General features: G+C 37.6%; 1 protein-coding gene across 2 annotated transcripts in view; it reads left to right on the forward strand.

Annotated features, from left to right (window-relative positions):
• The window catches only part of zdhhc18b (zinc finger DHHC-type palmitoyltransferase 18b), a 28,414-nt gene extending 17,668 nt beyond the window's left edge, over nucleotides 1–10,746 (forward strand). For both annotated transcript variants that reach the window (XM_059349957.1, XM_059349958.1), the window contains exons 8-10: nucleotides 684–793; nucleotides 1,602–1,704; nucleotides 8,862–10,746. In XM_059349957.1, the coding sequence (XP_059205940.1) occupies nucleotides 684–793; nucleotides 1,602–1,704; nucleotides 8,862–9,218 (570 nt within the window). In that variant the 3' untranslated portion in view covers nucleotides 9,219–10,746. The remainder of the gene's footprint in view (nucleotides 1–683; nucleotides 794–1,601; nucleotides 1,705–8,861) is intronic.
• The last annotated feature ends 1,133 nt before the right edge of the window (nucleotides 10,747–11,879 follow it).

An 11,879-nucleotide genomic window follows, 5' to 3' on the forward strand; every position in this document is an offset into this window, starting at 1 on the left:
GAGTTTTTGACATGAGACAAACAGAACATAGGTATAAAGTAAATAGCACAACAACAGGAGCCACCAGTCACATCAAAGGTCTGGAGAAGGTGGCTATTTGCCGTTTCCATGGTTTCTTTCACCGCTATGTAGAGACTTATAAAGTCCATACAAAATAAAGCATATTAAGATCATAACTCATATACAACAACTCCCTTACTTACTACTAATGAGCAATAATTTTGAGGTTATTGAGGGAAAACTCTTAGTTAATGGCTTACTTGTTGTATAATAAGGCCATGCAGAATAAGGCATTAATAACTACTTAATAATGACTAATTAAGAGCCAATTTGTTACTTATTTGCATGCTAATAAGCAGCTAATTAATGTTGAATATGTGTTCCCTGATCTAAAGTGTTACCAACCTATTGAGGATTTTTGACCACAGATAATTTACGTTTGATTCAAAAACATCAATAAAAGCTTACACTTAAAAAAAACAAACATCCGGTACAGCTAATATTACCTTTTCAATATAATTTCAAAAAATGCAAATGAAAAAATATTACTGGGTAATTGCAGATGAAAGCATCCTTTTGCAATATTTCCAAATCAGAGCAGCTTGCAGACTTGCAGACCAAAAATCTAATTACAAAAGCTGTAACTTGCACGATAAATAATATTTTTTTCTCATCTGTTCCAGATTAAAGGCTCTTGGTCAGGGAAGAGTGGAGAAGGTGTCACCAATCCATACAGTCATAGAAACATCTGTATCAACTGCTGTTCGGTGCTCTGTGGACCCATGCCACCCAGGTTAGTCTGAAGAATTACTGATGGCTCATCCAGGTATTTTCAGTAATCAGGCTATGTTTGGCATTTTGCATGTTTTACAGTTAATGAAAAATGTTTTGTCTGGCTCTAATTCTCATTTAACTTGAACCTCAACCCCAGTATGCGCTCTTATTTTGAATGTGCTTGTCTATGGGATGTGCAAGACAAAGTTTGGTTGTTCTCAGGTCTTAGTGATATGAAATTAGACCATATCGCATATATCGATATAGTTCAATTTGTTTTCTTTCTTTCTATATAAATGCTGCCCTTACTAGGGTTTGTCATATATACTTCTTTTATGATATTTGTTATTCTTTTCTCATATAAATATATTTATTTTCAGAAATGATTGGCCTATTTAATTTCAAAGGCTATTTTGCCATTTTTTTATATTTATTTAAGATATTTTTTATTTAAATGTGCACTTTATGGAGTTTTGATTTTTTAAAAAGGTACTCCTGTTGTTATACAGTATGTATGTTCACTCAAGTAAATGGTTTCAATAAAACTACTTGTGACATGTCATATTTGGCTTTGACTCTAACTGAACATTTGCTCTCACTTTGGGATAAAAAAATCGGAATATATACCGTATATCGATATTCAGTGTAAATATATCAGGATATGACTTTTTGTCCATATCGCCCAGCCCTAGTTGTTCAGCAGTTTGTTTCTCTTCTTTCTTTCCTGATGTTCAGTGTACATCCATCACTAATAATAAGAATGGAGACTAAAAAGGAAAAAAAATATCGCCTCATGCCTCTGGTCTTGTTGTTTCTGTCTCTCTCAGCCTGATCGACAGACGAGGTTTCCTGCCAGCAGATGAATCTGTCCAGACAGCCGGTGTGGACATCGAGCTGCCCACTCTGGCCACTAAAAGCGAGATAAACGTGGTAGGAGGATCTTCCCAGCTGGCTTTTGGCTTGCAGGGATCCCCCTCTCCTGTGCCTGCACCCCCCTTCTCCCACCAAAACTCTTCCTGTGCCTGACAGAAGTCTTGCCTGCTGTAGCCCCGACCCAGCATCTGTCTGCTGCCTGTTACTGTTGTGTCTGGGTTAATGCTAGTTTTTAAGTAGGCTGACAGCTGGGTGTACGCTGGTATGATTTGAATCAGTTTCAATCAAATTGAAAAACAAGTTAAAGGAATATGTCAACTCAGTTAGGTGTTAAAAGGGAAGTTTTGATTTTTTGAAGTGGGGTTGTATGAGGTTTTACCTCCAGTAAAGGATGTTCTGCATTTTCCCAGTGTGAAGAAGCAGACGCACACTCCAGGCAGGACATTTATGAATGTATTGCTGCAGATGGTAGCGATGTGTCGTTCACAAGCAAGCTGGAATCTTCAGTGGGGGTCCGGACTTTATTTTGATGGGCACACCATGCAGCCAGTCACATACGGGGACAGACTAGGATCATACCATTATGTGAAAGAAGGAAGGAGGGCAGTTTAGTGACTATTCAGACACCTCTAGCCACTCTTTCTCAAAAAAGCAAATGGAGACTTTTGGAGACTCGTTACACTGTAAAAAAGATGTCTAAAATCAAGATAAAAACACTAAATCTGAGTAAAATGATCTTGCTGCATGGACAGATGATTTCACTTTTTTTAAATTAAGATTATTAAATCTAGAAATAAGCATGTTGTACGCTTAAAATAAGAAATTAACTCTTATAACAAGATAAATTAAAGCTGCAAGCAGCGATGAACTGGCCCGAGCAGAGTGCACTGACAATTATTTGTTTCTTACCAAGATAAAAAAAACCCTTTAGATTTAGAAGTGTTAGATCAGTTATCTTGTTTTAAGAGTTCGTTTCTTATTTTAAGCGTACAACATGCTTATTTCTAGATTTAACAATCTTAATTTAAGAAATCTTGTCAAGTGAAATTATCAGTCCATGCACCAGGATCATTTCCCTCAGATTTAGTGTTTTTGTCTTGTTTTTAGACACACCTTTTTTGCAGTGTACTCTTCTCAATGAGCAGCGGGTGTTGCTGGCGGCCCCTTCCTCGTCCCAAAGCACTCACAAGCAGCCCAGTCCCTCCCGCAGCAGTCCCTCCCATCTGCAGTCAGACCAGAAGATGTTAACCCCTTAGTGTCCAGTCTGCAAATTAATCGCACATACGTGAAGTCGCCGCTGGCTGATTTACAGTCGGTGTCTCTTTTGGGTCACTTTTGCCGGTCCTGAGGCCGGATTAAGGAGGAGGGTTGGAATTGTGACAGAAGACAGTGCATTTGTAGTTCTAAAATATTGAGGGTGTTTTTTTACTCACTTTTTGTCTTTCCCACAATGTTATTCCTCTCTCCTACAGCGTCCATTAGAAGTACATGCACATTGTACATCATGCAAATTAGGTGATGATGTCATTTAGCGACTTCTAGCGTATTTTAGGACAGCTAATAGCTACTTTACTTACTGAGGAGGAGAGGAGCAACACTGGGGCAGACGCTCCAACAAAAAAGTGAGTGTCGTGGTCGAGGCCAGGTACACACAGCTAGAGAGACAGAGTTAGATTTAATTGGAAGTATGTCGGGAAAAAGTGAAAAAATTAGCGAAAAAAGAAAGTAAGCCTAATCCTGTTAAATAAATGAAAAAAAAAGCATAAAAATAAGGCTTTTATGAAAACATTGAATGAAAAATGTTTACCAACACAGGCTACAAGTGATGTGAAATGAAGAACCATTTGGGAGAGCCAACTCTTCTGATGCCCCTTTTCGACCAAGCCGCGATCGCAAACCGGCTCTCTGGCAGAAACTCTGGTTCCAGAGTGGCACCAACTCTTCGCTGGTCTTGAACCGCGAACCTCTTACGTCAGAGGCAGGGGGCGGGGTCACCGTGACTAACAAGACCAACTAAAATGTGTATCATTCATTTATTTAATTTGTTTAACTGCAATGTGATTGATACGCGCTAGCTAACGTACCAAAAGAAACGGCTGTGGATGGCAACAAAAATTGGTGGACATATTGTAAATATAGTGTTCACATAAAGAGGTGTAACATTTTTTAGGTGGACCTTTGTTCATGTGATTAAAATCAGTTTTGTGACAGGCCTCGTCTGCAGCAATACATTAATTCGTTTCCTGCCTGGAGTGTACCTTATACAACTGCACAAAAAAAAAAATCCAGGCTTCACTTTAAAGCTTGGCCGATTAACAGCATTTGTGGTAACTGATGCTGAACCAGTGTACTGTAACATACAGAGTTTGGAGGTGACAGTGTAGTCATCGCTAAAGTTTACATGCAACACGTGCAATTTATAAAACACAGGCCTGTTTCATAAAAATATTTTAGGGGCTCCATAGTAATGTAATAAGTAAGTTTAGCCACCTTGAGCTGCTGCTCTGTGGTTTGAGTGTGTTGAATTGAGAAGGAGTGCATTTTACTGCTTATGAACTTATTTGTGAGAGAGATATTGTGCCATTTCTTTTTTTCTAAAGTCAGATTGTATTTTCCTGTTTCAAGTCTTTGCGCTAAGCTAAGCTAAGATAGCCAGTTGCTGATAGGAGCTCCTTATTTAGAGCACAGACAGAATGGTGTCAAAAGCAAATAAGCCTGTTTTTACAAACTATGCCTTTAAATAGTGATTTAATAATGTGAGGTTGGCTGTTGGCCGTGTTAGTCTGATGAGTTCAGCTTCAGACAGTTCGTTCTTGTGTTTACCTCAAATCAGGTTTACTTATCTTTTGAAATCTGTAACAGGGATACTGTATATTTTCTATGTGATAATATATTGTTTCATTGTTATTTTGTAATCATAGTATTTTGCCATATGCAGTATGTGAACTCAGGGTGTTTTACGAGGGAGAATGGAGCAGGAGTTGTAAGAAGTGAAGACTCAGATGCTGTTTTCAGCTCGTCCTCCTCTTGTTGTTCTCTCTGACAGCCTGGGATATAAAAGGATGCCTGAAGAGTAGTACAGCAACTTTTGTTTACAAGATTTTAACTGCGGTTCAGATTGAGTTGCAGTCTGAGCCTCATGCTCTCATATCAAGTGGTAGAGGAGCTGCTGTTTGGCATGTTGGAAGACAAACGGCTCTTTTTTTGTTTACACCAAAATAACAGGACAGCTATAAAACCTTTTTTTATTTGTGTGCAGACTGAAAGCCAGTTGAAGCTGCAGTGTTTCTAGCCTGAAATGTGTTTTGTTGTCGAGTTCGGTTCGAGTGTGTAAAAATAGTCTTGAATTGAAAACACACTGATGAAGCTGTGAGGAAAGTTTCTTGTTTTCATTCCGTGTTGGTTCACTTTCCTGTCTTATGTTGACACTCTTATTTGTCTCCATTTAAAGTTAAAAAAAGTGCCAAATTATTTGTGACTCATCAAACCAATCAACATTGTTTCATTTCATTCCTTTTATTTTTTATTTGTCCATCCTGTTTTTATATCTGTATCTTTGAGTATCTGAAATGTAAAATATAATAATAAAACATGCATTTTTGTCCATGCATTCATCACCTGTGTGAGCTCATTCATTTCATTTGTCCACATCGACAATTTGCATATTGGAGCACAATAGTATTTAACAAAGGAGCAGAAGTTCCTCTCTAGCTGTCACAGTATCACTACGCACCCTGTGTGTGTCTTCACCCAGTCCTAATGTGCTGTTCTGTCTGGTCTGTCTCTGTGCCTGTGTCCTGCCACCAACACAAGGAGGTGACATGTCTGGACTTTGCTGCGACCTGCGCTGGCTGATTAGCCCATGTTAGTGCAGGAAGAGTGCTAGTTGAGCTTGGTAAGGCTGTCTAGAGAGGCTGAGAGGGAGTGCAGAGTGTCCGTGCCCACCGATGTGCCTGCATGTCCTCTTGGCCGGCTGCTCTGCTCCTGCTTGGCTTTATTCCTACTGCTGCCATGTGGAATACATTTCAGACTGCATAATTTAACACAGTACAGTCTGTACTGTATGTAAAATGTATTCACTATATAAAGTCGTATAGATATGGAATGGAATTCCAAGTGGCTGTTCCTGTCAACGTACAAATACTAGAAATAACTTTCTTTTTTTTGTACTCATTTTTTATTGGTTTTCACAGGTATATGTATGTATCGATACAAACGACGGAGAATATCTTCTGAAAGCATAACCTTTGAATTTACCCTCCCACCCCCCACCCCTCTACATGGGAATCGAATAACAATTACAACAGTTCACAAACAATTACACAAACGAGACCATTAGTTTTTCTTCAGTAAAAAATCCTTAACTCTATTAATTCCATTGCACCAGGTTTGCATCGTCCTTGGTTTGGCGTCATTTGTCCTTGCAGAGGAAAGTTCAAGAAAAAGAATGTCCTGAAACATGCAGCCAGTGTTCCAGCGATAAATTGTGGGGAGGGAACCAAACCTGTACAACCATTTTCTTGGCCGTGGTCAGACCTGCAAGCCAAATTTTTCTAGATTTTCATTCATACAAATTTGAGAGTCATCATCCAGAAGGTGTAAAGCAGGGTCCTTGGGTAGTTTAAAGTCAATTACATCCAACAGTGTCCGTACAACAATTTTCCAAAAGTTATAAATCTTGGGGCAGTCCCACATTATATGCATAAAGTCTCAGCAAAGCAAAGGGACTGAGAGCAACAAACATAGAGAATGGGTGTGGTGCCTGGCCCGTCTAATTCTGGCCCTAAGGTATGCTCTATGATCTATCTTCATATGAATAAATTGATGATTAGGATTATGTGAGTGCCACATATGTTCTAGAAATAACATTTTCATGATTCCATATTGTCAGAAGTGAGATTTCCATGTAGATCATTATTTTATTATAAAGCATGTCTAGGTTTTATGTGGTTTATTTTATTAAAATGTCATTTTAATTTGATCATACAGTCATGTATATATATATATATATATATATATATATGTATATATAAAATATTAGACCACCCTTGTTTTCTTCAATTTCTTGAAAAGGTAAAAAAAAAAAAAAGGTACATATCTAGACATTTTCCATGGGTTTCTTGATAATGATTTTGGTTATTATCAAGAAAACCATGGAAGATGGCTAGATGTCAGCTCTTAAAATAAACTATTATGAGCTATTTTTGTTGTTATCATTATATTTGTCCAAACAAATGCACCTTTAGTTGTACCAGGCATTGAAATGAACAAGAAATTGAAGAAAACAAGGGTGGTGTAATATTTTTTTCCATGACTGTATATTTTTCATGTTAAATCTTGACCCACAAAGTAACTAAAGCTGGCAGCTAAATGTAGTAGAGTAGAAGTATACAGTTACGGAAATGGAAATACTCAAGTAAACTACAATTACCTCAAAATTGTACTTAAGTACAGTACTTGGGTAGATGTACTTAGTTACATTCCACCACTGTTCCTACCCAACATAGATACAATGATTCAGGTGATGGATGGATGGATGGATGGATGGATGGATGGATGGATGGATGGATGGATGGATGGATGGATGGATGGATGGATAGATAGATAGATAGATAGAGATAGGTTGTCACAGCAGTCTGGTATTTAGGTACAATAAAATACAATAGAATAAAATACTGAGGTAGAATAAATAAAAACAACAATAGAAAAAAACAGAATAGAACAAGGACACTTAAGAAGTTAAAAAGAAGATCAGTTGGTAGGTAAAGTTCAGTGGCAAGATGATGATATGATGGTAATAATGTTATTGTGACTAGACAGTACATAATAATAATAATATGATAAAATAATATATAATAATAGTAATAATAAGGCCAGTATAATAATAATAGTAGTATATCACAGTATATTGTAATAGTAATGGCAGCAACAGTATATGTATATAATAATAGTATTAGTAATAATAATAATAATAATAATAATAACATAGCAATGTGACATATATTTAGCCTGTGCAGGGTGTGCATACATACATAACATAATATGTAATATGTAAACGTATAAATATATATATATACATATATATAAGATATGATATATGATTGTACTGGCATTATATATGCATATAAATACTTGTGATTATACACATGAAAAGATAGCTAAATCTAACACGCTGAAATACTGAAAACAACACGTTCTTTTTCAGACATTTCAGCATGTAAACATATACTAGTTGAAACACAAAATACAAGTTTGAACCTGAAAATGAGTATAGTATTTAAAGTGCTATACAAATAGTTTGTAGTCATTTAAACAGTTTTGTACCATTCTACTTTACACTGAGAAAAAAAGGATAAAAACACTAAATCTGAGGGGAAAAAAGAAATTAACTCTTAAAATAAGATAAATTTAAGCTGCAAGCAGCGATGAACTGGCCCCAGCAGAGTGCACTGACAATTATTTGTTTCTTACCAAGATAAAAAAAACAACTTTAGATTTAGAAGTGTTGGATAATTTATCTTGTTTTAAATTGATTTCTTATTTTAAACATTCAACATGCTTATTTCTAGATTTAACCCTTAATAGGGCACTCATTGAAATATTTGCAAATTTCAACCCTACAAAATATTGGAGGATATTACATACAGCCAGAATGTGGACTGTGGAATGTGTAAAAAAAAAACATACGGACCCGGGGGAGGGGGGTAATATTTTGAGAAAAAGTTTATGAGATTAAAGTGACAAATCTATGAGAAAAAATGTGCAGATTTATGAGATTTAAGTGGTGAATCTACGAGAAAACAGTTGCTTTTTTCCCCACTTTTTTTCCTTTTTCGTCAAGTGAAATTATCTGTCCATGCAGCAAGATAATTTCCCTCAGATTTTGTGTTTTTATCTTGTTTTTAGACACCTCTTTTTGCAGTGTATCAATGCTGTCGGAGCCAAATGTCTATCACATATGACTTCCTGGCTCTAACGTGCATCTGCATGCAGATCTATGGCATGAAACCTTTGCAGCCTGCTGCTCCGGACCACTCGTGTGGCCTGCTTGCATTCCCAGCTTGCGTTTGATTCATCTGGCACAGCTGTTGCAGCGCTCACTGCAGTGATGTAACACCCTGCTGTTCACCCTGTTAACTCCACTGGCTCGTCTCATCACTTCTTCTCTTCTTCCTCCCCCCTCCTCTTCCTCGTGCCCCCCCCCCCCCACCCAGTGCACACAGGGAACTAAAGGTCTGCTGGAGTCGGCCACTCTCCCTCCGCTTCTGTCCACCTCGTGTCCTCAGGGGAAACCTCAGACAGCTCATACCTGCCCAGACCACAGCCCCGCCGTGAACTCTGACCCCTCACCGGAGCTCTCAACAAACTGCGGGGCCCGCCACAACGCTAGCTCCCAACGCCACGCCTCTCCTCCACGTCACGGCAAGACTCGGTCAAAGAAAAGCAAACGAGTTGCTTTGCATATCCCCAACCCTTCCTTCGATGTCCCCGTTTCCCCGACCTCTCCGGACGCCGGCCCCAGCTCCAAAGCCAGGGGCCACAAAGACGCCAGCTTCACCTCTTTGCACTGACTGGAATGACGGCTTTCTCAAGTGAAAACTCACGTTGTTTGAAGCTTGCATGCTGTAACACAGTCAGATACACGTGGTATGAATTTAAAAAAAATAATTTGTTGGTTCTTTGAAAGATCCGGGTCTAGTCATTGTGTTTGAGGATGACAATCACAAAAATATGTATTTGTGTGGTCAATTTGTAGTGGAAATAGGAACATTAGATTGGATGTATTCTGGCTGTAAAGGATGCAGGACAGCCTTTGGTGTAGAATGACAAGCACATGAAAAAAAAAGACATTTGTAATATGAAGTGGTGTGCTGATAGAGCCATATGCCTTCCTGATGATTCTCATGTAAAACATGAATTTTACCAGCATGTCAGATCCATCAAATATTGTGAAGTAGTGGCTTTGATGTATCAGGTGGACAAACTCTGGGAGCTTGAAAAGCTTCAGATGGTCTTAAAGGGAAAGTCCATCCAAATATAGAATCCACATGTGTAATTTCTATAACACGGTGCAGCTCGGTTAATAGTGTGAATATGAGCCAGTTTCTCCTTAAACTAAAAAGCAGAGAGACGGTTTGTTCTGATGATGTCATCTTCAGACATCTAAGCAGTGGATAATGGAACAACTCATGAGACTCAGTCGACAGCAGCCACGAAGACCGTTTTAATGCTACCAGGAATTCAATTTAAACCAATTTTTTAACCCTCTGAAATCTACAAACTTCACCAAAAATCTTACTTCACCAAATATAATCCAAAAGAAATCTGGTATGTAGTTTCAAGCCAGAACTTTAGAGGGAAGCTGATGGAGAGACTCAATGTTGCTTCATTTTTATGTCTTTATGTCATGAAGAAGTAATGTGGTGGTTGTTTCATGGACTCCAGAGGGTTAACAGACATGATTGACATGACTTAGGGTTTGGGATAATTTTGCCCAAATGTTTGACTTTTTTGTCTTGTGGTGGAGACGAGGACAGAACAGAACTATGCCACTGTGACTATTACTTTTGGTCCTATTTCTCCTATTATTACTACTACTGCTACAACTATTATTTGATCCCATTTACTAGCACCACAACTACTATCATTAGTCACAGACTTACTTTATAGGGTTAGTGCTATTACTGTTGTCAATGTTCATCTCGTTTTTCTCAACCCTCCCTCTCCCTTCTCACACTTTATCTACTGTAATTTGTTCTGTACACTGCAAAAACCAATTGACAAAAAAACGAGAAATAAATAACTAGAATTAAGCAAATACATGCTTGAAACAAGTAAAATTATCTGCCAGTGCAGTAAGTACAATTTTCTTTGTAAGAATCCTTTAAGTGAGTAAAAAAAATCTAGAAAGTGGAAAATCAATGATAGCTCAAAATAAGTCCAAAAATACTTATTTCAAGCAATTATGGCTTGAAAAGCTCGACTGTAGTAACATTAAAATAAGTCAGCAATACTTGAAACTAGCATGTTTTTTTTTCGCATTTCAGTATCTGTGGGTAGATACTGGTGGTAGAAAAGGCTTTTGAACTAGCATTTAAACCACATGCAACTAAAACTCTCAATTGCAGCCAATATTTTAGGTAGAAAGTCACCATATTAAACAGCTGAATAGATAGAAACGCATGAAAAAGCTAACAATGTCAATCCTAAAAAGTAGTCTTTACACAAGACTGAAATCCCTGTGAAGAGGTTATTCACTCATTTTTGTTACAAAAAGACACATGTTCTTAAAATAAGCACATGAAGCTATGGTCAGTAGGTAAATTATATTCAAAACAAGATAATTAAGATAATATTGCTAGATATAAGAAGAAAATACTTGGTAAGCTTCATGTTTTTTGCAGTGTACAAACATTTATTGCAAGTCTGTCTGTCCTGCTGCTATCCCCGAGGTTTCTTCTTTTTTCCCTGTTTGTGATTTGGGCAATATAAATAAAATTGATTTGGAAAATTGACAGAACCTCATATGCAATCCCTTCTGCTGGTTTCAGCCATGTTATGAATGTTTTGTTAAATAGTCGATTTTCACTGAATTTCCACCCTGACCAGAAACTAAATATATGAGTGTTGTTGGTCTGCTATCCTGGGACATTAATGTGAGAGGCCTTCGGTAAATATTTTTTTAGATGATGCAACACAAAAAAAGCTTTTAAAAAATCAAATCAGTTCAGATTAATTTAAGACATTTTAATACCAATTAAGGCTTCTTCTTTTTTAGATTAATTGAATGCTTTTTTAAAAGAATAAAAGATTCACAGGATTGAGCACGCCTCTGGTTTCACATCGAAGATGTGTATGAGCGGTACATTTGCTACATTCCACGAAGTCACTTCAGAGATTTATTTTGAAAATCCACAATGCATGTCACCAGCAGAAACTGACACGCTGTTTTTAATAAGTCCATAACTGATGCCAAAGGTTTGCTTCTGCGTCCGTATCTGACAGAGAGGGACCACAGTGACGAGCTGGCTCTGAGAATAGAAACTACACATGTGAATTATATTTTTTGTGTGGGTTTTCCCTTTAACTTTGCACAAACAGCGCAGTGAGTATCAGTAGTATCGGTGTGTACTGTTGTTCAGATGTCTGTGCTGTATAAATGGCAGTGAATGCAACTGCATGATAATGACTAAAGATGTATTTTATTTTTCACTTTATACACCCGAGAGGTC

Source organism: Centropristis striata, chromosome 14, assembly GCF_030273125.1.
Source record: "Centropristis striata isolate RG_2023a ecotype Rhode Island chromosome 14, C.striata_1.0, whole genome shotgun sequence".
Lineage (NCBI taxonomy): Eukaryota > Metazoa > Chordata > Actinopteri > Perciformes > Serranidae > Centropristis > Centropristis striata.